The sequence below is a fragment of the Pelodiscus sinensis genome, chromosome 2 (assembly GCF_049634645.1).
Source record: "Pelodiscus sinensis isolate JC-2024 chromosome 2, ASM4963464v1, whole genome shotgun sequence".
NCBI lineage: Eukaryota > Metazoa > Chordata > Testudines > Trionychidae > Pelodiscus > Pelodiscus sinensis.
The window spans coordinates 229,477,945-229,505,657 of record NC_134712.1 but is presented as its reverse complement, the minus strand read 5'-3'; the positions used below and the strand labels follow the sequence as shown (position 1 = coordinate 229,505,657).

General features: G+C 43.6%; 1 protein-coding gene across 11 annotated transcripts in view; it reads left to right on the top strand.

Annotated features, from left to right (window-relative positions):
* Positions 1-27,713, top strand: part of ARHGAP12 (Rho GTPase activating protein 12) — a 142,472-nt gene that overhangs the window by 53,506 nt on the left and 61,253 nt on the right. For 5 of the 11 annotated variants that reach the window (XM_075922649.1, XM_075922650.1, XM_075922653.1 and 2 more), the window contains 3 exons: positions 12,747-13,010; positions 22,910-23,050; positions 24,807-24,887. The exons of 1 other annotated variant lie outside the window; for it this stretch is intronic. In XM_075922649.1, the coding sequence (XP_075778764.1) occupies positions 12,747-13,010; positions 22,910-23,050; positions 24,807-24,887 (486 nt within the window). The remainder of the gene's footprint in view (positions 1-12,746; positions 13,011-22,909; positions 23,051-24,806; positions 24,888-27,713) is intronic. 5 more of the 11 variants (XM_075922654.1, XM_075922657.1, XM_075922656.1 and 2 more) reach the window with 3 other exon arrangements.

The window sequence follows — 27,713 nt, the reverse complement described above, 5'->3', positions numbered from 1 at the left end:
ACCAGGTAGTCATAAAAAAAAAATACCAGACACGCTTCATGGGGGGAGGGACCAGCTGGGAGGGGAGCGGTGCTGGCTGGGAGAAGGGGGGGGAGGGCTGGGAAACAGATGGGGGGGAGGGAGAGAGGCCGATGGAAAGCAGGGCTGATCGTGGGGGGTGGGTCGGGCGGAATGGAGGTGGCTGCAGGATATCGGGGGGGAGGGGTTGGCGGGGGTGGAGCTTGCCAGGGGGGCTCAGGAGGAGGGAAGAACTGGTTGCCGGAAGCAGGGCTGGTGGGGGGCGGGTGCAGCAGGGCTGGCCGGGGAAGATCCGGAGCAGGAACTGGCCAGCAGGAGGTAGAGCTGGAGGCGGGGAGTGGGGAGGGACTGGCCAGGTAAGACTGGGAGGAGAAGTCGGGGAGAATCAACCAACCGGCCGGCTAGGAGGGGGCGGGGGAGTGAATCAGCCAGCGAGGAGCAGGACTGACCCCCGGGCTGTGCAGATTTCAGGGCGCTCCTGTCCCACGAGAGACAGTCCGGCTGCGGTTCCATCACGCGCTTGACCAGTGCGCAGGAGCATGGACCCGGCTGCCCCTCCTCATCGCACGCAACTAGGGGTCCCAGCGCCGATTGCGCCCTGCCTCCTAGTCATTCCTCCTGCCCCTGCCAGGCTTCCGTCCACTGCTCAGCTGGAAAACTAGGAAATACCAGACATTGTAAATGTCCGGTATTCTGGTTTTTTTTACCAGACAGAGGGCCCCAAAACCGGACTGTCCAGTTGAATACCGGACACCTGGCAACCCTACAAGTGGTGACATGCTCCTGGTGCTCGTAAGTGGAGATGCAGTTGTGGCTCTGTATACTGCCTCTGTCATCAGGTGCTTTCCAGTCAGATCTCTTTGGTTGTGGTTTCTGGCCAGTGGGAGCAGCGAAGACGGTGCTCGGGATGGGGAAGGGCAGTGCACTAAGCCCCCATGGCAATTCCTCCATGTAGGAGCAGCAGGGACATGTTGTTGGGTCTGAGGAGTAATAGAGTCAGAATGGGAGCCTGCTGGCCTCAAACCAACTGGACTATAAACTGGATTTTAAATGAACATCGGAAATGCTGGTTTATAGAATTTTATGGTTGGTACAGAACCAGCTAACAGCTTTTACTGTAGGTACAAGCTAAGAGATAACGGGAATGGGGGTAGGGCCTGCACCTTGCCAAAAGGTACAGCTGCAATATTCTGGCAGAAATCTAGGTGCTGGAGAGGGAGCTAGAATTGTTAGTGCTGTGCTGTATCTCTAGTTAGTACTCCTTCCCTACACCATCCCAAAGCCTCCTTAGTTGGGAATCATTCTTCTGCCCTTCAGCTTCTGTTCTTGTGGGAGGTTAACAAATCCCCAATATCTGTTACTGCTAATAGTGATAGAGATGCAGCTGTGTTAGTCTGGTGTAGCTGAAACAAAAGATAGGACTATATAGCACTTTAAAGACTAACAAGATGGTTTATTAGGTGATGAGCTTTTGTGGGCCAGACTCACTTCCTCAGATCCACTTATTGATCTAAGGAAGTGGGTCTGGCCCACGAAAGCTCATCACCTAATAATCCATCTTGTTAGTCTTTAAAGTGCTGCATAGTCCTGTCTTTTGTTAGTGCTAATAGCTTCCTAAACAGCAGTCCAGTGAAACTTACATTATTCCTGTTTTAATTGCTGCCCACATGCATTTGAAGTACCAGCAGTGACCTTAATAAAAATCTTGTTAATTTCATGTTGCTGACACTCTGGAAAGAAGACACTGTTAATTTGTTTGCTGACACCATGCTGCTACTCTTGCATTTGGAAAGCTATCTTTCCCAACCTTAACTTAAGCAGCTGTTAAGCCTTTCAGTTGTGATGCTGTGCAGTTGAAGGCTGTACAAGGAGGGAAGGCAAATGACTGATTAGAAGTCTTTTAATTTCTGCAAGGACAGGGTGCTCTGAGAAGTTGGTGGGGAGGGGATTAAAAAAGTTTCAGCAAGTTGTCTAAACATTTTAGATGTTTGTATCAATCCTCTTTATCCCATGCTATTTGCAATCACACTACTGCAGTGCATGTAGTTTGTGCATGTGGTTTCAGTCCCCCAATGCTTCGTGCTGAGTTTGAGCAGTTAAGAGTAAGTACTGCTTCCATACTTTATTTTTAATCAAATTATAGAGTCCTATTTTAAAATCGCTTAAGTTTTTCCTGAGAATCTGATATTCATTTTGATTTTCAAATATACTTTTTAGTATAGTAAATCTGTTTTTCTATACTCTCTGGCATAGAGTTCAAGCAGTTGTATGAGGAAATATATCTTTTGTCTTTGTATATGAAAATGTTGGCAGTTGATTTATAAATGATTAACTAGGTATTTTATTTAAGGGTGTATACCTACCTTTTACACTATGTGACTGAAAACTCAACTCTGGAAAGCTATATAATCAAGTCCCATTTCTAGAATACATTTTGTAATGGTGCTAAAAATTGTGTTTTCCTGCTCTACACTACTAGATTAAATACTGGTTCACAATTTTTTTTTTTCAGATTTGTCCTTGTAATGTACACACAAACCTTTGTTCTTCTAATTGTAATTCAGGTTTTTTAGCCATCCTTAAAATCTATTTCTCTTGGCTCATACAAAGTCTACTACACATTTTTACTGTGATGTAACTAGAAGGATTAGATTTCTGGATTAGTAATCTTTAAAAAAAAATAATGGCCATTATGATGAATTGTACTATTTGTACTAAATAAGAGGAATGCATTTAAAATGGCTTAAAAATAACTTAGTTTGGAATTAAGGACCTTTTTTGCTTAATACAACTGTGTCTTTGTAATTATAGAAACATGGCCCCAGGATGAAGTAAATTACAACATCCCTCAACTTCTTCAGAGCTCCACAATGACATCTAGTGGGGATTACTTTTTAAAATACTCTTGTTTAAATTTAAAAAAAAGTGAGATTTGGGGGAGGAAGAATCTTGGTTATGCATAAAATAAAAGACTTTAATTTCTTATTGTGCTTCAGTTAGATTTTGAATTTTTAAAATAGTGATTTTCCTCGGTACTATTATAATTAATTATTTACATGGGGCATGTCAGTCCAACTACAGTCTGTTGGGGCATCATTGTGTTTAGACACTATATACTTACAAAAACACATTGCGTTAAATTCTGCAGAAATGTTTCCTTATTTTGTATACTTGCTTAGATGAGTTCTGTATAAGAATATAGTATTTCTCAAAAACGGGCTTATAAGTAAGGCTACGATTTTATCTTGGAGGTTGCAGAAGTCACAGAATCCATGACTTCTAAAGACCTCCGTGACTGTAGTCCACACATGCCTGGGAGCTACAAGGTCCTGCCATTTCCTGCAACAGCCAGGGTACCCTCACGGCCCAAGGTAGCTGAGGGGCTCTGAGTGGGCAAGGAGACACCATTCAGCTTCTGACAGGCTTCTGTAGCTCCTGGTCTCTGGTGGTGGGAGACCACATGACTCAGAGCTGCAGAACTCTTGAGACTCTTAGCCCTCCACAAGACCTTCCTACAGCCTCATGGCATCATGCTCGAAGACCCAGCTTTCCACGAAAGCAGCATTCCTGGTTGACATCACCTCAACCAGAAATGTCAGAAAACTCTGTGCCAGGTTGGCATACCATCTACATGATGTTCAACAAAGACAAGGTCTCTTTGAGACTGCACCCCAATTTGCTCTCCAAAGGAGTGTCTGAATTCCATCTCAACGAATCTATGCACTTGCTAGTGTCATTCAAAACCACGTCTCCCTCTGCAATAGAACCCTGCACTCTCTTAGGCTGCGTCTAGACTACATGCCTCTGCTGACAGAGGCATGTAGATGAGGCTACCAGGCATAGGAAAATGAAGCGGCGATTTAAATAATCGCCGCTTCATTTAAATTTACATGGCTGCTGCGCTGAGCCGATCAGCTGTTTGTCGGCTCAGCGCGGTGGTCTGGACGCGCGGGTGTCGACATCAAAGGCATTTGTCGACCACCCAGGTATGCCTCTTGGGATGAGGTTTACCTGGGTGGTCGACAAATGCCTTTGATGTCGACACCCGCGCGTCCAGACTACCACGCTGAGCCGACAAACAGCTGATCGGCTCAGCGCGGCAACCATGTAAATTTAAATGAAGCGGCGATTATTTAAATCGCCGCTTCATTTTCCTATGCCTGGGAGCCTCATCTACATGCCTCTGTCGCCAGAGGCATGTAGTCTAGACGTAGCCTTAGTGTCAGATGCCTTGGCATTTCGCTTGCATATAGAATTATACCTTTTTCAAAGTGCGTGTGGCGGGGGGAGCGCATCACAAAGCGGTCAAAGGACCACACTATATACTCTCATGAGATTATAGTGGCAAATGAAATTTCATGTGGATAAGTGTAAAGTAATGCACATCGGGAAAAATAACCCCAACTATACATACTGTATGATGGGGGCTAATTTGGCTACGACAAATCAGGAAAGAGATCTTGGAGTTATCATGGACAGTTCTCTGAAAACTTCCACACAGAGTGCAGCGACGGTCGAAAAGGCAAATAGGATGCTAGGAATTATTAGTAAAGGGATAGAAAATAAGACCCAGAATATCTTACTGCCCCTGTATAAAACTATGGTACGCCCACATCTTGAATACTTTTTACAGATGTGGTCTCCTCACCTCAAAAAAGATATTTTGGCCTTGGAAAGGGTTCAGAAAAGGGCAACTAAAATGATTAGGGGTTTGGAACGGGTCCCATATGAGGAGAGGTTAAAGCGACTGGGACTTTTCAGTTTAGAAAAGAGGAGACTGAGGGGGGATATGATAGAGGTCTATAAAATCATGAGTGGTGTGGAGAGGGCTGATAAAGAAAAGTTATTTATTAGTTCCCATAATAGAAGAACTAGAGGACACCAAATGAAATTAATGGGTAGCAGGTTTAAAACTAATAAAAGAAAGTTCTTCTTCACACAGCGTGTTGTCAACCCATGGAACTCTTTGCCAGAGGAGGCTGTGAAGGCTAGGACTATAATAGAGTTTAAAGAGAAGCTGGATAAATTCATGGAGGTTAGGTCCATAAAAGGCTATTAGCCAGGGGATAAAATGGTGTCCTTGGCCTCTGTCTGTCAGAGGCTGGAGAGGGATGGCAGGAGACAAATCGCTTGATCATTGTCTTCGGTCCACCCTCTCTGGGGCACCTGGTGCTGGCCACTGTCAGTAGACAGGCTACTGGGCTAGATGGACCTTTGGTCTGACCCAGTATGGCCGTTCTTATGTTCTTATGTAAGGCTACATCTACACTACAGTAGAAAGACAACTTAACCTACTTAACTCCACCTATGTGAATACTAGGGATGTAAAATCCTATTTAATCAGTTAATTGATTAAATTTAACCAGTTAAGCGGGATCCTGTGGGCAAGAGGCCACTCTAGCTTGGCTGAAGCAGCCCCCAACCCACAGGGATACTGTCTCTGCTGGCCCCGCAGGGGCTGCCTGTCCCATGTGGGCTGCTGCTAGCCCTCCCCCTGGTGGGACTGGAGCAGCTCTCTGCCTCTTGTGCAGTGGGGAGCTGCTTCCAGATGATAGTTAACTGGTTACCCAGTCAATATCATCCTTACTGAGTGATGCTTATGGTAACCAGTTAACTGGTTACCTGTTACATCACTCATGAATATGTAAATGGAATCTACATACCTTAAATCGAGTTACCATGAGCTCTATATTGTATGTTGGCGCATCTTCCCTTACTCTTCTCATCTGGGGTAGATAACAGGGTTGGTGGGGGAGTGATCTATGGTCAGTTTTGGCAGGTCTTAACTAGACCTGCTAAATGGACCACCGGTGGCTTGATCTCAGAGCGTTGATTGGAGCTGTCATGTAGATATCGCCTCAGTGTGTCTCAGGTACCTTCTGGAATGTTCTAAACAATCAAACTGCCCCCCTCCAGCCAGTCACACTGTGTTATAGATGGCTCTGCTGTTATCAGTCCAGAGGTGGGTGTGAGGATGTTTACTGTTCAAAGATCACCCTTGTGTGGAATACACAAAGGTGCCATTACTCAGAGGAGGAAGTAACTTACCTGTAACTGGAGGTTCTTCAACGTATGTCATATCTTTGTTTTCTACAACCTGTCTGCCTTGGTTTCTGCTTTGGTCTCAATTGAACAACAGTCAGAGGGGAAACTGGAATGGCATTAACCTACACTGCCTGTTATACTCTCAAGAGCATGATGAAATGCACTATGCATGAGTGGGTCAGCCTGTGCTTTTGGAAACTTTTCCAGACTCAGGTGTATGATATGCATGTGCACCCATGAGTAGAATACAGATAGGGATCCTGCATCTAGAATAACATCTGGTTACATGAAAGTAACCTCTTGTTAAATGCAGGAAAGAGGTAGGTACTGTATAATGTATAAATAGTTAACAGCCTTGAAGAGTTTACAGCAGAGAAGACATTAAGGAGAGGAATAAATTTGATTTATTCTGTTCTTATACTACTAATCTCTTGTAGGGGAAAAATTGTCGGACATAGGTTCAGTTAAGTAAACTAAGTCTTTATGAGATGTGTGGAGGGATGGGATGTTGGAATTGTTTTGGTTGATCCATGCATGGGAGATGGCAGAGACAGGAATGGGAGAAGCAAACAAGTTAATGTATGGATTTGCCTTACCTGAACAGTCCTACAGACAGACAAAAACCTACAGGATCTATATAGAGCATTCTTAAAACTGAAATACCCGCCTAGAGAAGTGAAAAAACAGATTGACAGAGCCAAAAAAGTACTCAGACACGAACTCCTTCAAGACAGGCCCAAAAGAGAAAACAACAGAATTCCACTTATCAAATACAATCCACAACTTACACCCCTCCAACGCATTATCAAAAATCTACAACCTATCCTGGAAAATGACCCCTCACTCTGGCCTTGGGGGAAAGGCCAATTCTCGCTTACAGACAGCCCCGTAACCTGAAACAAATTCTTCTTCTTTGAGTGGCCCTGTGGATGCTCCACTCCAGGTGTCGGGTCCCGTCCCGGCGCCGCGGCTCGGAGACTTTTCATAGCCGTGCTCCACCGGCTCGCGCATGTGTGGTTCACCAGGATAGCGTTCGCGCATTTGATCAGCCGCGTGTGAGCCGGCAACCGTCAGTTCCTCTCAACCGCCTCAGGTCGCGGTCGGAGCTCACTGATCTCTTCTCTAGTCATGCTTTTAGATAGTTGTCTACCTGTAAATAGTTAGAGTTCTTAGGGTTAGCTGTGTTCCTGTTAACTGTTATCTCTTCTCTTGTTTTAAAAAAAAAAAAAAAATCTTTAAAACTGTTTTCACTCAGAAGCGCTGCTGCTAAGCGCTAAGCTGTGAAATTGACTAACCGCAGCGGGTTACACACGATTCAGTCTTTCTGTAACTCTGCTCAAAATGCCAGGATCAACTGGTTTCAAGAAATGTTTGGTCTGCCGAGAAGCCATGCCAACGGCTGACGGCCATGATACTTGTATTAGGTGCCTGGGGGAGACTCATGTCCCTGACAAGTGCACCCATTGCCGCAAATTAACTTCGAGAGCCCGGAGGGAGCGGGAGATGAAACTAAGGATGTTCATGTTTGGTAAGGCATTGCAGCCTGACCCTACTCCTCCAGCAGCCACAAAAATCTCCCAGCACAAGCGGAGAGCGGCTTCTCCGGGACCGGCTGACTCCAAAACTTCAAAGCCGTCCCGGGCGCGCTCCCTCCCTGCGGCAGCTTCAACCCCGGCAGCGGCTTCTAACGTGACCTCCGGGGGGTCCAGACAACTCACGGGGGATGGCATAAAGGAGCCCCCATCATCTAGAGCCAGAGCGGCTTCAGCACCAACACCGGGAACGGCGCCGGATTCTCTCAGCAGGCGTTTTCCACACAACCACGAGTGGGAGATTCGCTCGGACGTACTGAATCGTATCTTCGGTCGATGGGGATTTCCAACGATAGACCTGTTTGCGACAGAACTCAATTCGAAATGTCCCAATTATTGTTCAAGAGCCGGGATAGGACGCCATTCGCTGGGGGATGCCTTCCTTCTCCATTGGGGGACGTCATTACTGTATGCTTTCCCACCAGTAGTGTTAATTCCCAGAGTTCTCGAAAAGATCAATGTAGACAAAGCTCGAGTAATCCTTCTCGCGCCAGCATGGGCTCCCCAGCCTTGGTTCTCAATGCTTCACCAGATGTCAGTGAAAGTGCCATATCCTCTACCTTCCCTTCCGAATCTGTTGACCCAGGACAATGGATCCCTCAGTCATCCGCGACCGGAGGTCCTACACCTCACTGCATGGATGCTGACTGGTTTACCGACTCCGAGCAACCCTGCTCCCAACGAGTCAAACAAGTGTTGATGCATAGTCGGAAACAATCTACTCGAACTGCTTACACAGCTAAGTGGGCAAAGTTCCAAGCATGGTGTGCGGACAATAACGTGGACTCGCGTTCTGCACCCTTACCTTGTGTACTGGACTATCTCTTGCAACTACATGACAATGGTTTGGCAATTGCATCGCTACGGGTGCATCTGGCAGCAATTAATGCATTCCATTATAGAGTTGGCGGTATTTCGTTGTTTGCTCACCTTACTACGAAAAGATTTCTGAAGGGGCTCTTGAATCTCCACCCTCCGCGGAGACCCCCCCTCCCGCATGGAATCTGGACCTGGTCCTACAAACTTTGACTCGTCCCCCTTTCGAGCCCTTAGCGACAGTAACACTACACTTACTTACGCTCAAACTGGTTTTTCTCCTAGCCCTCACCTCAGCTCGCAGAGTGAGATAGATAGCAGCCTTCATGGCTTCTCCGCCCTACACAGTCTTTTCGAAAGAATCAGTAACCTTGAGGACCCATCCAGCGTTTATTCCGAAGGTGTCTTCTGAATTCCACATAAATGAACCGGTGGTCTTACCGTGCTTCTTTCCGAAACCTCATACCTCAACTCAAGCAGCGCACTTACATACTCTGGACGTGAGAAGGGCGTTGGCGTTCTACATCGACAGAACACGGGGTTTTAGGACAAGAGACCATCTGTTGGTGGCAGTAGCGGGTCAATCAAAAGGACAGCCTTTAACTTCTCAGCGTATTTCTAAGCTCATAGTTTTATGTATATCAATGTGTCATTCGCTGCGAGGGAAGCCTCTCCCCTCTTGCCCTAAAGCTCATTCAACTAGGGCAGTGGCTGCCACTACGGCCTTCCTCAGTGGAGTGTCATTTCGCGACATTTGTAGAGCAGCAACATGGTCTTCATATGTGACTTTTATGAAACATTACGCTATAGTAGAACAGTTTACTTCAGATTTTTCCATAGCTACAGCAGTACTAAATCGTGCTGATAGTCTTGGTTCCGGAGCGCTTTGATTCTGCTCTGTGTACTGCTCCGGAGTCACCTAGAGTGGAGCACCCACGGGGCCACTCGAAGAAGAAAGAGAAGTTACTCACCCTGTGAAGTAACGATTGTTCTTCGAGATGTGCCCCATGGGTGCTCCACGACCCGCCCTTCCTCCCCGCTCCGGAAAAATTTTTCTTCTTAATGTCTCTTTCAGATGAGCGGATGAGAGGAACGGACGGTTGCCGGCTCGCGTGTGGCTGATCAAAGGCGCGAACGCTATCCTGGTGAACCACGCATGCGCGAGCCGGCGGAGCACGGCTATGAAAAGTCTCCGAGCCGCGGCGCCGGGACGGGACCCGACACCTGGAGTGGAGCACCCATGGGGCACATCTCGAAGAACAATCGTTACTTCACAGGGTGAGTAACTTCTCTTTTCTGGTAGCCACGCAACACAGCTACATCATAAACATCCAGGAACCCATCCCTGCAATTAGCCCCGGAGCCAATTCTGCCCACACATCTACACAAGTGTTTTCCTCACTGGACCCAAGCACATGAGCCTCTGATTTGGTGGCTGATTTAACTGCACATCCAATAGTGTGATCTATGCTATCAAATGTCAGCAATGCCCCACTGCCATGTATATTGGCCAAACTGGGCAGTCTCTATGGGAAAGAATTAATGGAAACAAATCAGATATCCAAAAAGGCAATGCACAAAAACACTTTAATCTTCCTGGACACTCATTAATGGATCTCCAAGTTGCTGTTTTGTTTCAGACCAATTCCACAAGCCAAATACACAGAAAAGAATTGGAGCTTAACTTCATTCACAAGTTGAATTCTTATGCCAATGGTTTGAATAGGGATATTGGATGGCTCCTACATTATCAACCAACCAAACAATGAAGGTGCTAATGGTTCTTGATGTCTGTGGAGAATCTGGTGTTGGTCATCTTCCTTTCCAAGTGCAAACTAGTAGTTCTTATCAGCCTCTTCTAACTATTTAGTCTTTAAATACTGGCATCTTAAGTTTTTCCTGTTATAGACTCACTTGGCTATCCCTCTGAAGCTTATCTACTCACTGTCTTTTTTTTTTTTCCTTCCTTTTCTTCCGTTCCCCCCCCCCGCTCCCTCGTCCCTTATTTATTGTTTGATCTGGACTTCCAACACTCCTGTCATCTGAAGAAGCGTGTTGTGCCCATGAAAGCGCATGATACCATCTACATGTTTTGTTAGTCTTTAAAATGCTACTAGATTATTTGTTGTGTTTTAAGTTTTTCCTGTCACAGAGTTACTCCGCTATCCCTCAGAAGCTTTTGAGATTAATGTGATGCGGGCGGGGAGAGGATATAAACAAGATGAAGGCTATGGTGACATTGAGAATTTTAAATTAAAAACAGTGAAGTAGAAATTTTATATTGTAGGCAAGAGGAGGCTAGTGTAGCTAGTTATACCAGTCATATACACAAGGACCAGTGCCTTCTGAATTCCAGCATGGCCATCCATGAGATGGGAAATTGGGAGCCAGCTATGATTCTATTTCTGGGATAATGAAGCTTTTTCCCCCTGTCATATGAGATTTATGAGGATTTTATTTAACTGCTTAAGATCGTTTTTAACCAGTATCACTACCATTTGCCGTAGTAAAATTTGATAGGAACATCAGAACTTGTCATGCATATAGTAGAACATCTAATTTATTTCACTAGTTTTCCATAGGGTTGTAATTTCATGCTGTTCCTCTAATAGCTGTTTCCCCTTTTGGTTATGAGTGCTTCTATTTGGCTATGTGGTATAAACCAAAATATGCTTCCATCTATTTATGATCAGGTGTGGTCTAAATGATCAGTTTTGATTTTATATAATGAAAGTTCTTTCAGATATTAAATCACATTTTTTTTATTTCTGCTTTGAGAAGATGCAGCCAAAGATTAATGATATTTTTGCCATATAGCACAGCCTCTCGTTCCCCCCCCCCCCCCCATAAGATTAAGCCTTTAATACAGTACATCCATGGTCATCAACCAGTCAATCGCCATTGACTAGTTGATTGGGGGGGGGGGGGGGTGAGTGGCACTGCCAGTCATTCATGAGGCAGTGTTCCCAGCCCTCCCTCCTCGCTACCCCTCCCGCAACAAGGAGCCCACACTGGTGCTATAGCCCCCTGCAAAAGTAGAGGTAGCTCTGGCTTGCGGGAGGGATGTACCATGGTTCTGCGCTAGAGCTGGATCTGGCACAGAGCCTCAGGTCTTCCTTTCTGCAGCATGGGGGGGGGGGGGAAGGAAGGCAGCACGGGGAAGGAAGGGAAGACAAGAAAACATGCACTCCTCCCCTGCCCAAAACAGCACATGCACTTTCTTGTCTTCCCTTGCTTTCTCGTGCTCCTGGAAAACGGAGTGGGGGTGGGGGGAGAAAAGGGGGTAGTTAAGATGGTAGCACAGGATCTGGAGTGGCTGGATTTCTTAAAGTAGCTGCACGTGTGCTTCTTCCAGGTCTGCCTGCAGATCCTTCCCCAGAGATCTTTGTCCCAGGAGACCCCCAGGTACTGGTTGGCTGCCCTGCCCCTTCTCCCCGGCCAGACCCCCACCAGCACCTGCCCCTCTGGCCAAACCTCCCCACCAGCATTCTTCCTCCTCTCTCCTGGCCAGACAGCCACCAGCACCCTGCTCCTGCTCCCTCCCTCCTGGCCAGACACCTGCCCCCTGCTTGCTCCTGTACTCTACTTTCCACCCAGATTCTGCATCCCATCCGTTTCCAACTCACTGGCAGCCTTGTCCCACACATTGGATTCCCTCATTTTTTGGCCCCACCTCAGTGTAGAGGGGGCCCACAAAATCAACTAACCCTGGAATCCCAGAAGAGTTCAAATTGGCCTGAGGCCTTGAACCTCAGTCCTACCTACCCAATGGGGCTGGAGTGCCAGGGGAGTGAGGTGTCTCAGTTGGAGACTTCAGACCCCTCCCTTCTGAAAGGGCACCTGGGGTATGTATGTGAGAGAGGTTTGGGGCTGGAACAGTTCTGGATGGAGGGAGTGCATCCCCAGCTAGCCCCTTTTACCTGCCATGAGATATTCTCTCTCTCTCTCTCTTTTTTTTGGGGGTGGGGCGGGGGAGGAATGCTTTTATGAGAAGGAGTCCCATTCTAGGCACATCCCATTTTCCTGGCACAACCAAATCTTTACCTTGATTTAAGTTATGATAAGAGGAACCGGTGTACTGAACTTGGCAGTCCTAGCTCTTACCGCTTAGAGGGAATTCGTGAACAGACAGACATACAGACAGATTCACAAATTCTTTGAAATATATAGTAGATTTCTTATTTTACTGCTGTGATATGATTATGATTTTATTAAAGGAGAACAATTGAAAATGCATATGCAATTTAATAGTGAATTTCTTCTCTTTTACAATAGCCAACTACTCCATCAAGCCAAGGCAGGCCGGATTCACCTGTTTATGCTAATTTACAAGAACTGAAAATATCTCAGTCAGAACTTCCTCCTATACCTACGAGTTCCCCAATTCAGATTATTGGAGAATGGGAAACCCATAAAGATACTACAGGACGCTGTTATTACTACAACAGAGGAACACAAGAAAGAACCTGGAAACCGCCTCGCTGGACCCGGGATACAAGCATAAACAAAGGGGATTCCCAGAGCCAAGTTGATCACGAGGTAATTATTCAGTGTAATTAGAACAGCGAGATTGAGCTATGCTCTCGGGGTATATTATTGCTATCTATTTGAACTATAAAATTACAATGACAGTTAGAGGAAAAGTCTTTCATTAGGCTAGACGTGTTATTGTAATTTGTGTTACTTTCATCTGCCAAGCTAGTGTGCCTTCAAACCAGGAGTGAGCCAAACCCTCTGGGCTTACGCTGGTAGAATTGCTTCTTCTCTCATTGGGTGCCTGACATATGTAGTGGTATTTTATTTTTCTTTCTTTACCTTGAAGAACAAGTGAATGGGCATTGTTTGGAGTTGATAAGCTTCCATGTGACAGTGGAGTGAGGCAGCTATAACTTCTATGATGTGGAATGTGTTCCCTTGTGCATTCTGTCATCTTAGTGTCTGTCTAGAAGCAGAATCTTGGAAAAAATAAAATTTTGCTGTCTTGAAGGTATACACAATTAGTATTTGTGCGCTCATATGCTGATTTGGTCTTGTGTCCAACAAAGTTTCCTCTAATTATTTCCATTCAAGTGTGGAATAAATTCTCTTATGTGCACCAATACGTATGTGGATGTGCACCACCAGTAGAAACACCTGCTGCTGGCTGTGAGATCTCTGCTAATCAGCTGGGTGGCATTTCAGTCTTCTCGGGGGCTGTCCAAGTGCACAGCTTAGAGGGGACAGTGCTTGTGGCAAATCTTCCTATCTATCTCATTGGACGGGAAACAGTGGAGTCAGTAACTGCCCAGACAATTTTGACACCTTTTTCTTGTGGCTTTTTTTCTGCTTTTATCAGTTGTCCCTTTATCTATACCAGAACATCGTAAAGTTCACCTATCTTACAGCGCACAGGTTCATTTATTGGCACCTCACGTTCATGCTGTCGGAAGCTTCCACTGCAGTAGAGGGAAGCATACTCAGTGAGGGAAAGTTAGAGGAACAGGAGTTTTCTAGGGGTTTTTTTTTTTTTTTTTTTTTTTTTTTGTTCCAACACTGCCTATTATAGAGCTGCATTTTAGGCTCCTAATGTGATCTGCTAGTTCTCCATGGTCAGAAGGACTAACTTTGTCCTATGGACAAATATAAATGGGGTTTTCTCAAGTTTCCTTCAGGGACATAGGAGATGCATATTGGAGAAATTATGGGAAGAAAATGGTGATTTTCTAATATAGTTGAAATATCCAACTATTAAGAAATATCGGAAAGACATTTGAAGCTCAAATTAAACAAAATAATAGGATTACAATACCAAATAATTCCCGAGAAATTCTTATAGGGCTTCCTAGTTGAGGTAGTAGTATTAAGGAAGAGTTAATTTTTCATATTTTAGTGCTGTAAGATTGTAGTTAGTTACTGGAAAAAATTGTCTAATAGTAGATGACTAACTTAATTTTGGAAGTTTTTCTATAACATACTGGAAAAAATTGTCTAATAGTAGATGACTAACTTAATTTTGGAAGTTTTTCTATAACATATCAGTTACTTGCACAATAAAACAGAAAAAAACCCAGTGTGCCACTATTTAAAGTATATCTTCTTAAACATAGACTTAGATCTAACAGAATAGCATACGTCTTCAAAGCTGGTAAGATGAAGTAAAAAAAGCAAATATTTAGTAGCAGACCTCCCACTTTATTTTACAGTGACCAGTTTTAAGATTTCTTCTTCTTAGTATGTTTCTTCCTCATCTCTTACTTTGTAAGTATTTAACTAGAGAACTGATTTGAAACTATAGAGCAGTGGTGTCTTGGTGAAAATAAGGACTTCAAAAGTTTCTGACTCTGGCTTGTTAATATAATAGGAGAAATAACATCTTCCTTGGCCTTGCCCATTTCCTCACCAGTTCTGAATTTGTGTTGCTTCTGGATTCTAAAGCACCATCACTGTGATATTTACAAGCATTTAATCCATTTCAGATCCTATAGGAAGTTGCGGTGAAGCTGCTTATGTGTGTAAATGACATGGTGCTTCTTCTGATACTCTTCTGTTAGCTAAAGAAAGTTTCCCACTCATGGTTGTTGATTAGAAGAGGACTTTACTTGAGAGCTACTATTCAATCAGGCTTTAAATAACCAGCGCTCTAACAATCTCCTGACAGTAGGTTGTTGTACATTATTTTCACCCCATGTTTTTTCCTGTTTTCTACTGTCAGCACTAATAATGGGCCTTGTATTTGCTCCAGTCCTTTATCAAAGACCTACATTTGACCAAATGTCTACCTTTGAATTGCCATTTTACTTTGTGGTCCCCTCAGGAATATTACTTCAGGAATATTTTATTTTTGCTATGAATACATCATTTCATTGAGGGTTAGGCTTAGTTCTTGATCTTCGTTCATGATCCTTGTGCATATATTTTGTACAGTTGTCTGTTCAGCTTTTAGTCTTGTTAAGACCACTGCATGCTTTGAATAATGTCAACTTTGTTCTGATTAAGGTTTCCCAATAATTCCCTCACAAATTAAATAGCCTTTGTATCTTCTGCAGCTGGTTTCTGCTGTCTCTGAACCTCTGAGATACTTCTGTAACCTGTTAAAGTAGAACTTACTTTTCAGAAAGTGAAAATTGTCAGTTATATTAGTTTTCAGCTCTTTCACCCATTGGGCCTTTGCATTTTGGGCAGTTAAGTGTGTCTCTTCATCTTTTTATATTAGATATCTCTACATTTTTTCAAGTACGTTTGGATTTTCTAGCAAAACTGCCAACTATTGAGTACTAGTGGTTCCATTGAGTACTAGTGGTTGAGTTGCAGATGTATAGCAATAAAATACAACAGCAATTTAAATAATCAGATTCTGGGTGCAGTTAATACTACTTAAGCACAAGACTGGATATTGTAATGATGTAAACATGAGACGCTGCAAAGTTTCTAGAGAAATAACTGTGATAGGACAAATGTAACTCTCTAGTTCTAGATCTTCTCTCATTATCAAGATTCAGGTTGCTTTCTTAATGTGTATATCCTGATACTATTGGTCTAGAGTAGTTTCCACACATTTAGGCTTCTAACTAAAATGAGGATATCTCAAAATATTTAACAGCAAGCTTAAATAGAAAAGGAAGCCACCTACTGGACTTTTAGAAGTTGTATAAATATGAGAGAAAGGGCTGGCCACTTAAATTTTGTCAGAGAATTGGAAAGCAAGATGACTTAGATCTGAGGAATGTGTAAGGTTATACTAGAGCAGATGGCAATTAAATGAGTTCATTATTGGTCTTGAAGCTCTGTGATTGGGAAGGAAAATTTAGATAATTAGAAACTGATGTAGCCAGTGCTTATTTTGTGTGTGTTTTAAAAAAAAAAAGTGCCAGTAATCCTTCCTTGAGGAAAGTAAATTTGAAAAATTCCTCTTCCACCCTTCTTCCTATATCATGTCAACGTATGTATGCGCATAAGCGAAAAACACATTTTTCATCTTTCTGTTCCTGCAGAAGGAGTCAATCAGGCTGGGGGCTGTACCAGGGGAAAGCGGCGCAGTGCGAGTGCTCCCAGGGCTGGCAGGAGGCTGTGCCAGCAGACAGCGGCGTGGCTGCGAGTGCTCCCCAAAAAAGGTGCCAGTGCATACCATCGCAAAAAAAGCACTGGATGTAGCTATTAGGGATATAGCTATGAGAGGCAGCAAAGGGTGGTGACGGTGACGGGGAACAGGAGCTGGTGCTGGGGGGGGGGGGGGGGGGAGGAGCCAGCTTTTAAAAAAAGCCATCTCTTCCCCCCCCCCCCCGTCCTCCCCTCTCCCCCCATCCCAGCACCAGCTCTGCAGTGCCCCCTCCTCTACTCCCTCCCTCTGACAGAGGCAGCAGGAGAGGGAGGGGATAGGGGAGACTGCTGCGAAGGCTACATGGGAGGGGATAGGGGAGACTCTGTGTGGGTAGAGGCTACTATGGCAGCAGCCCCTATTCGTGGTGGCCTAGGCTGGCTGCCGCGAACAGGGGCTGCTGGACTCAGCACGAGTCCCCGCTTGCGCTGATCCGGGATGCTGCGCCTCTGCATTCTAAATGTTGTAAGAGCCCAGTGGCTCTTGCTACATTTAAAATGCAGAGCTGCAGCACGAGTGGTTCCTGGAGCCAGCACAAGCTGTGACTGCTCAGTCCCAGGTTGAGCCAGCTCCTGGAGCTACCCCCGCTGTAACTCTGCAGAGCAGTCCTTATCGACTAATCGTATAGTCAATACAAATTGTATTGACTACACCAGGGATGGGGACCTCAGGCCCAGGTGCTGCATCCGGCCCCCAGCTTGCCTGGATCTGGCCCCCCAAGGCTCAGCACTGGGGAGCCTGCACTGGTGCTCCCAGCCCCCCACCCACAGAGCTGGAGCACACAAACTACTAGCCTTACCCCCCTAGGCTCTGGTATGCAAGGGGTAAGTGAGGAGTGTGTTTCTCCTTCTTGGTCAGGGGCTTCTCACTTGTGTGGGACCCTTGAGTGATTTTTTTTCTAGGGGTCAGTGACCCCTGACCCAAAAAAGTTTTCCCACCCCTGGACTACACAATTAGCCAGATAACCGCAGTTGAACATCCCTGTAGCAGCTGTACTTTCCTATAGGCAAAGGAAGTGAAAGTATAGCAGCAGTTCTAGTGGGTAGGCAGGGGACTTGATAGACACAAGGAAAAACAAATACAGTTCCGCAGAATTTTTCTGCAAGTTCTTGATATTTAGCATGAAAAAAAGTAATGTCAGAAAATGATGACCTAAGGTCCAGAGTCTGGAAAGTAAGTAGGAGGTTGGAATTGTTAGAGGAGAATAATCCAGGGCAAAGTAAGTTAATATATCTGAGGAAGAATAATGCAAAATATGCAGATATTTACCAGTGAATACGTTGGACCATGGGAATGGGGGCAGAGAGTTAAGTTTGACCTACGAATGCAATATGGTAGCAAAAATGGTAATAGTTTTGGCTGTATGTGCAGAGGCATTAGCCATAGAGAAAGGAATGGGTTTCTCTGTACATGACTTAGAAACAAACATAAGCAACAATGCCATTCTGGATACCTCATTAGCAGAAAGTTAATTGATAAAAGAGCAACAAAAGCAGAGGCTTTAGAGACTGATTTAAAATTAGATTAAAAACTAAGTATGTCTTGACCAAGTATTTGAAATATATAAAGGGAAAGAACTTGTTTAATGTTGTACACAGAGTTATGATTTAGGAGTGATGGAAATAAAAACAAACTTCCTAATGTGTTGAATTTTGGAACAGTTTTCAAAAAGAAGTGGTGAAAGTTGCACTGCTAAGACTTGTAAAGATGAACTGACCCAAACAGTAGAAAGTATAAAAATATAGGGATCTCCATAGGCTCAGAGACAATATAATGACCATCAAGAATTGAATTGTGGGGAGAAGAGTGAAAAATACTTCACAATTATGAATGTATAAGATTCAGAGGACTTTCTAAAGGTAGTTGTTATGAAAGTGAGATTGGTTCAGAACTACCTTTCCTACCAGAATGTAATTGATTTGATACTGAACATTTCATTTTTTTTCTCTTTTTTAGTTTGATCTCTGATATCCAATGAATCTTTTGATACAATTTGATACAATTTGATACAATTATACAACTGTTTTGCTTATAACAAACTAGTGAACAAACAGAATTAAGTCCTTCATGCTTTCACAAGGGTATTTATTTTGCTAGGGTATTTATTATTTATTTGAATTAGTGGCTAGGGGCCAACTGAAAACAGGATACTATTGAGCATTGTCCAAATAGAGGTTCTAAACTGACAAGGCCAATAAAGGGTTGGGAAAAGGAATGAAACAGTGCTTCGCAATTGTTACGTTTTGTGTTGGGGATGGAGATTGGTGGTACAGTGTTTTTAATTTTGTAGCACCAGTTCAGCAAGGGGAGTAGCTAAAAAGACAACACAAGAAGAGAGGGGGAGTAAGAATAAGGCAGGAAAGGAGGACAGAGGTGGGCATGGAGGGCAGATGGAATGGGGCTATGTCACAGGAAAGGTTAGAGCAAACAGCAGTCAGCACAAGAGAGAATTTGAGAATATTCAGTGTGAAAACTGGAGAAAGCAGTCTGTTATTGATTATACCTCCTGCTACAGCAGCTGTTGCTGCTCTCTTTAACTGGCTGGCTTATCCCTGCGGTTTCCCTCTTCTTTTCCCCAAGTCCACGTAGCGGGATGGAGAGGTAGGTTCTCATGAGTCCTGTTCCTGGAGTTGGAGGTCTCTTGTACAAGTTAGGGCACAGACTTACTTACATTTCTTGTGCATTTGCTTTTTCCAGCTAAAGAACATGTAATGTCTTTACTTGATTTATTTTCTAACTCACAAAGCAGAAATTGCATTAAGGTTTAGACCTATGCTACCTAAATTACTGTGTCACATGTAAAATTTTTAGGGCTGTCAGTTGAACTGCGTTAATGCCTGCGATTAACGCAGGACAGGATTAACATGTTTTAAAAACAAAAAGTGTTAATCGCAAGCATTAATGCTGTGTAGCCTCTTTGAAGTCCTGCTCTGGCACTTAAACGAGGCTTTGCAACACAGAGCCAGGGATCAGCTGGAGTCCCCAGCTGATCCCTGGCTCCTAATACGCTTCCCCTTTGAAGTGCTGTTTTGGCGCTTTACGGGGGCAGCGCAGGCAGAGTCAGGGATCAGCTGGAGTCCCCAGCTGATCACCGGCTCTGCTGTTGCAAAGCCCCTTTGAAGTGCCGAAGTGGGACTTCAAAGGGGCTTTGTAACACGGCACTTCCAAGGGGCAGCGCTGCATGGAGCCCAAGATCAGTTGGGGACTCCAGCTGATTCTAGGCTCCATACAGCGCTGCATCGTTGGAATGCTGCTGTTGCACGCGATTTATCGTGCTTAAAATTTGAGATTGCTTGACAGCCCTAAAAATTTTGCATGATAAATATGAAGAAGGTATTCCAGTAGATTAGTTTGCCTGTCTGATCCTTAAGGATAACACTTAGTCACCTTGTGCCTAACTAGAATGTAACTTGGGGGCAGAATTTGTATTGTAGCATAGATGAGACTTTGTTCTAATAGAGTTCTTCCATTCATAGATAATCTGCTACGATATAGCTGTATCGTATTTCCACAGTGGTATAGTAGTAGAAGTAAAGGCCGAGCTGAAGCAGAATATAGATGCATTAAATTATTTGCCAAGACACCCTGTTATCTGAAAAGTCCAAAGAACACCCATTCCCGTGTTTTTGTTTTACTCATGCCAGTGTATTTAAGGCTTTTATCATTAGAACAAAAATATTTAATTATAACATTATAAAGACTAGGCAGATGCTTGAGAGAGATCCTATAAAACCATGGTTTAGGTTGGGCCTATCACAAGTATTACTTAACTGTCAAGATCTCTTGAGTGCAACTTTTGATATTCAGAACTAAGGACGGATTCTAAACTGACATAGAATATAACTGAAACCACTACACTGCTATGTACCCAATCCAAGAGTGAGGGGGAGTTTATTTTTATTCACTTCTGTGTACCTGTAGTTGAAATTTAAGATTCTAAAATACAATGATTGGGAGAAATTGAATTACCAATTTGTTCCTCTGCCTTCCCCCACCTCCTCCTCCCTCCCCCCAAAAAAAAGAAAAGAAAAAAAGAAAAAGACATGTACTCTGGAGGCCTGAAGTTAAAGGGCTGGGCTTAGTCCAGTGTTGCTGGAGGCTTCAGGAATATCTCCAAATTCCACACGAGAGCCATTAGCCCATGAGTAATGAATGACAAGAAAAGCTGTGCATCAGTAGTAGATATGCTTGTTCAGGAACAGTCACTATGGTCTCCTTTGTCAAGAAACTAAATAAGTCTTTTGGGGTATAACAACTCAGATACATGAACGTTACAAGAGTTGTTTTAAAAGATATAGGGCACATCTACACAGCATTTATTTCGAAATAGAGCACTCTTCCTCTGACTTCCTTACTCTTCATACAATGAGGTTTACAGAAGTCGGTGTAAGAAGCCCGTTATTTCGAATGTATTTCAAAATAACAGGCTTGTTGTGTTAACACACAATACATTATTTTGGAATAACTGACATTATTCTGAAATCTGCTGTGTAGATGTATTGCTACAAAAGCTGAAGATCTGCCATTTTCTTCCTTCACAGATTTCCTACTCTTAAAACTTTGTATCATGGTCCCCACATTTCTAGTTGTAGCCATTCTCTTCAGAGCGTATTTGTATGTGTTAACTGTTAGGGGTGTTAGGTAACATGATGTGCTCCCTCCTACAAAAAGTGAAGCAGTCTGAACAGTTACCAGCCAGGTGAGCTAGAGAATCTAAAAGGGAATCTATACTGGATTTTCAGACACAAGATTTTTTTAAAGTAGAATATTGGGATAGTAATTATATTTATATTACATCACATTACTATGTCTTAGTGTATATATTGAGAAATGTGCATCTGTGTCTCTGTCCATCTGTCCCCTTGTTCAAGAACTCCTAAATGGTAAGAGCTAGGGCTACCAAACTTGATATGCAGCTTCCTCTTATCATAACTTAAAGCAAGGTAAGAATTTGGCTGTGTCAGGACAATGGGATGAGCCTCGAATTCAGATTTTTCTCATAAAATGGAAGGGGAGGTAAATCTGCTAGGAGGGACAGTTGTACTATAGAATGACCATAGTCGGGACAGCAAGGGGCTGCTACAGACTAGGACTGCTGTAACCCCATTGGGCCAGCAGGGGGTAGTGTGGAGGAAGGGACAGCTAACTTCTATATATTTCACAGCGTTTTTGTGTGTCTCTCCATTAGCCTGAGGATGTGCATCCTTCCCCCAGCTCTGTCTTCTGCAGCTACAGTGGCCATGGACAGGCACTGCTTCTCACATGGCCCCAAGCTGCTTCAGTGAAAGAGGGCTGGGGTTGTCTTCTCTCCCCAGGGCAGCCTGCATACTGAACCTCTAGTTCCCAGACCCATCCCAGAACAATTATTTAAATGAAAAAAAAAAACCCAAAACTTATTCGAATTAAGGACCTGACCAATATCATGCAAATCTTCTAGTCATAAATAAGTTTGATGCTGGAGTTTTTGTTGTATGGCACATCTGATTTTGGGAATGCCCTATTGTGGATGAAGTAAGAGAGGAGACAGATCAAGTTAGAAAGGTCTGCTCAAGTTTTCTTCTACATGCCCTGAATCTCCCAATTGTCTGCCTCCCAAAGCCTCTATTTGTTACCTTTCCTATGCATAATGATCCCTTTCTTATATTTTAAACATATTTGTACTCAGATGTCTGACTGTACCTGGTATAGCACATACCCTTTGCATTTTTCACAATAGTATGCAGCAGAGTTTAGGGAATAGGGAATGCCATTGGAAAATTGGAGTAGCCTAGGTTCCATTGGGTGTGCACAGTTGCTCAGTGAGAAGGTTCTGGGACCTAGAGCAGGAATAGAGGGGGCTTCAGGCTAATGCTGGTCTTTGGTACACTGAGCGTGGGACTAAGATTTTGATATTAATAGCTGGTGTCTGCTCCTCCTATGTCTTATGCAAAACAGTGTGGATTGCTAGCAGTTAAACTGTTAGATCTGCCCAGTAATATTAAATAGAAGTATGTTGTTAAAAGTCAGGTTTGTTTATTGACCAGGAACTTTGAGAAAATAAATTAAAGCTGCCTTTCGATGCGATACATGCCAAAATAATTTGAGTGGATGTTTGATGTCAACAAATACTAAACAGCGTTCTCCTATAATGTCATCTAGCTCTCTCAAATTCAAAAGTCTTTGAATTAGTTAGTGATAACTGGGCAGGTTTCTGAACATTAAAAATGCATGTATTTTCTGACTTGCGGTATTAAAATTTGAAAACACCCTTTGAATTATTTCCACATTTTAAAACCTATTTCAAACCAAGTAAACTTTGATCTCTTTCAGATTTTGATCTATATTCATTCTTAAAACTTGCTTGTATGTTTCTGACTACTTGTAGCTGCTTTCATCTGAAGAAAACGACCACAGTTCTTGTTACAGCCAGTCAGATAGTCAGTATGGTTCTCCTCCAAAAGGTTGGTCAGAAGAATTGGATGAACATGGTCAAACCTTATATACCAATGACTATACTAATGAAAAGGTACATTCTCCTTTCTTCTCATCACATATATTCTAAATTGGCAGAATCTTTTCAGTAAATTTAGTTGTAAGATGATGGATTTCATTTTCAGTGGTGAAAAATCTTTTCCCCGGTACTGGCTTCCTTTGTCCTTAAATGTACACAACTTTGGCAACTGACCTAACAGTTTTCTCTGGTGTATGTAGTAGTAGTTTCCTTAATGCTAATTCAGTGTGAGATTTGGGGGCATCACTCCAATTTCAACACATCGGTATAATGCAGTTCTTATATTTCTGTCCTCTTTGTGATAGGAATGTGTTCCTTACCAAGCTAATGTAGTTCTTTCTATCTTTTTGGATGGTGCTGAATAGGGTTGATAATGTAGTACTCTCCCTGGATCTATTACCTGCTAAAAAGAGAGTGCTTTACTTTTTGCTTTTGCTTTTTATAACCTTGTTAAATCTTCCTTTGGGAAGCAGAAAAATCTGACTCAATCACAACAGTATCAGGAGACTTAGATTTTGTTCTAATTTCTGCCATTGACTGACTTTGACTTTGGGCAAGTCACAGTAACATAGTTTCCTGGTATGTAAAAGACGAATAACACCACTATTTTGTAAAACAGTTTGTATTCTTTTTTATTTGCATTCACATTAGTGCTGGTCTTAATTATTTTTTTAAATAAGTCTTTGAAACAATTATGAATTTCATGTAGCTGGAATGGATATGCTGCTAGAATATGTTGTATACTAAGTTCATTTTTAAGATGCAGAATTTAAATCCGAATAGATTTTTAGTAACGGCTTACATTTTGTGAAAGTTTTAGCTGTGCACATATAATTGTCATGTTAATCTTGTTTCTCAAAACTGACCTGCATATGAGTCATAAATTTAATTCAGAAAAAACTTCAGAATTTCACTACTAATACTTTTCCCCTCTGATACCCCTACGCTCTGCAGGATGTCACTCTGCTATAATATGTTGTATAGCATTGTACATTCACTTTATGCTTTACAGTAAATTACATTTCCTGACTCAAGAGTTTTTATTGTAATGGTTATCTGTTTGAAGTCCCACAGTTTTCAGAGTGGCTCTTCCTGGCTTCAAAGGCCTCCCTGTGTGTCTGGTTATAGGATCAAGTCCTAATGCAAATAACTTTGCCTTTAAGAGCTCTTCCTTTTTAGTGAAATTATGAGTATGCACTATTATAGATGATGAGTTTGCAGGCTGCTTCTCCTTTAGGCAAATAACTACAGGAGCTGAAGCAATTACTTGTCGGTACTCTTACTAAATAATCAAAGATTTAGAACAATAATAAGTTTGTGCAGTAATCTCTTTAAAATGGGACCTTATTACAACTCACTTCTTAGCTGTACCAGGAATCTACTGGAGCGTGATCAGATAAGTGTCAGAATTTTTGTATATGTTTCTGTATTCAGTTCACAAAGACTTTTAAACTTAACCCTTTAACATTGAAAAGAATGCAATACACTGTACTTTTTTTTAAAAAAAGCTATTGATCTTGACTGATATCACAGGGTGATATGAGTAGTTACAACAGAGATACTAAGTGAATGTGACTTGGAACTGATTTACTTTCTTATTGTTCTTTAGTTTTGGCTAATTGAAAAGGTTCATAGTGGTACATTGCTAAAGTAAATGGAATTTTATTATTTTCAAGTTGATGTCCCGCTTGAATGCAAAGTATCTAAGATATGTGATATCAATCTTTCTGTCACTGTTATTAAACTCCTATTATCGCATTTATTTCTACAGTGGATAAAACATGTAGACGAACAAGGTAGACCATATTACTACAGTGCTGATCGATCACGATCAGAATGGGAACTGCCAAAGGTAACAAACAAAAGTACTATGACAATTGACTGTTCTTTCAGTAAACGTTCAGAAATCTGTTTTAGGAGTTCTTCACAACAGATGTATTCTTTCATTTGTGGCTAATGCCCCACGTTTGATTTGATTTTTTTTTCCCTGTGAACACAAATGGCCATGAAGGATGTGACATCAGAAATAATTCAGTATAAGCATTTTAAAATAGTTTTACCTCTGTACCTAGTAGCATTTTTCATAGTGCTGCGCATTAGCTTTGGTCTTCCTATTATAAAGACAGGGTTTTCAGAGTTTGTTTTCTGAGAAGTAGTATTTGTGTTCACATTCTAAATTCTGTTCTGTAGACAATGATATTCATCAGAGGCCTTTGAGAAACTGTGAACTAGCTATTTAAACAAGTTGCAATACCAATATGAGCAGCCCAAGAAAGAGAGACCTGAGAGAAATTGAATTCTTAAATTGGGAAATGGTAGGTTTTTAGCAGAACTTAGTTAAACTTGTGAAAATATACTGACCTCTAATTACTAAAGAGTTAAATAGAATCCTGATGTAATCTACACACAAAGTGTTAGCGAGATTTTTCTTTAATCCTCTAATCCAATAGAGATCTCGGATTCTGTTTCAGCCAGAATTACTTAGATACTGACCAGCTGGTTCAGTCCAGTGATTAGCAGTCTGATACACATGAACAAATTTTTTTATCAAAAACACTTCAAACAGTTAATGTAATCTTACCTCAGTCCCTGGAAAAATCATGGAGGGGGATCCTCAAAGAATCCATTTTGAAGCACTTGGAAGAGAGGAAATCAACATGGATTCACCAAGGGCGAGTCATGCCTGACCAACCTGATTGCCTTCTGTGACAAGGTCTGTGGACATGGGGAAGGTGGTGGATGTGACATCCCTAGACGTCAGCAAAACTTTTGATATGGACTCCCACATCAAGTTAAAGAAGTATGAATTGGATAAATGGACTGTAAGGTGTATAGAAAATTGGCTAGATGGTTGTGCTATCATCAGTATCAAGCAGAGTGCCTCAAAGGTCAGTTCTAGAACCAGTTCTGTTCATCTTTATTAATAACCTGGATGAGGGGATGAATTGCAGATGACATTGTGAGGGGGAGAGGTAGATATACCGGAGGGTAGAGGTAGGGCCCAGAGTGACGTGGACAAATTGGAGATTTGGGCCAAAGGAAATCTGATGAGGGTCAACAAGGACAAGTATAGAGTTCTTCTGCACTTGGATAGAAGAATCCCAAGCACTGCTACAGGTTGGAGACCACTAGCCAAGTGTCAGTTCAGCAGAAGACGACCTGAGGATTGCAGTGGATGAAAAGCTGAATATACCTCAACAATGTGTCCTTCTAGCCAAAAAGGCTATTGGCATCTTGAGGTGCATTAGTAGGAGCATTGCCAGCAGATCTAGGGAAGTGATTATTCTCCTTTATTCAGCACTGGTGAGGCCACGTCTGGAGTATTGTGCCCTATTCTGGGGCCCCCATTACAGAGAGGATGTGAACACATTGGAGAGAGGCAAGCGGAGGGCAACAAAAATGTTTAGGGGACTGGAGCACATCACTTGTAAGGAGATTTGGGCTTATTTAGTCCACAGGAGAGAAGAGGGAAGCGATTTGATAACAACCTCTAACTATCTGAAGGGGGTTCCAAAGAGAATGGAGAAAAGCTGTTCTAATTGGTGACAGATGACAGAACGGGGAGCAATGGTCTCAAGTTGCAGTAGGGGACCTCTAGGTTGGATATTAGGAAAATCTATTTCATTAGGAGGGTGGTGAAGCAATGGAATGGCTGACCTAGAGAGGTGGTGGAACCTTCATCCCTATAGTTTTGTAAGTCCTTGTTTGACAAAGCCGTGGCTGGGATGACGTAGTTGGGATTGGTCTTGCTTTTAGCAGGGGGTTGGACTTGATGACCTCCTGAGGTCTCTTCCAACCCTGTGATTCTAATCCAGGAAGCAAAAGATGAGTTTCTGCTGCATGCTATCACTATTGTCGATGCAGGATGTTTCTGACAGAGTGGAATGGTGCTATTTTGTACACAAATTAATTTTTGGATCTGAATTATGTAGATAACTGATACTGTTGACTAAGGATGTTAAATGGTGGGTAATTGTGTAGATCATACAATTTGTATCAACTACCGTATTTTCCGGCGTATAGGGCGACTGGGCGTATAAGACGACCCCCTATCTTTTTAATTAAAAGATAGGGTTTCATCTTATACCCCAGCGCCCCTCCGCCTCCTTTGCTCCCGGTGTCCCTGGTCTGCTGGAGATGGTCTCCAGCAGACCAGAGGCACCGGGAGCAAAGCCGCCAGGAGCGCCTGGGCTTGACCCCCCCCCCCCCCCCGCCGGAGCCCCTCCGCGGCTTTGAAAGCCTCAGGGGAAGCCGGCGGGGGGGGGCATCCCAGGCGCGCATGGGCTGCCCCCCCGCCGGAACCCCTCCGCGGCTTTGAAAGCCTCGGGGGAAGCCAGCGGCGGGGCATCCCAGGTGCGCATGGGCTGCCCCCCCGCCGGAGCCCCTCCGCGGCTTTGAAAGCCTCGGGGGAAGCCGGCGGCGGGGCATCCCAGGCGCGCATGGGCTGCCCCCCCCGCCGGAGCCCCTCCGCGGCGGCGCGGAGGGGCTCCGGCGGGGGGGCAGCCCATGCGCGCCTGGGATGCCCCCCCGCCGGCTTCCCCCGAGGCTTTCAAAGCCGCGGAGGGGCTCCGGCGGGGGGGGGGGGGGGGCAGCCCATGCGCGCCTGGGATGCCCCCCCGCCGGCTTCCCCCGAGGCTTTCAAAGCCGCGGAGGGGCTCCGGCGGCGGGGCATCCGGCG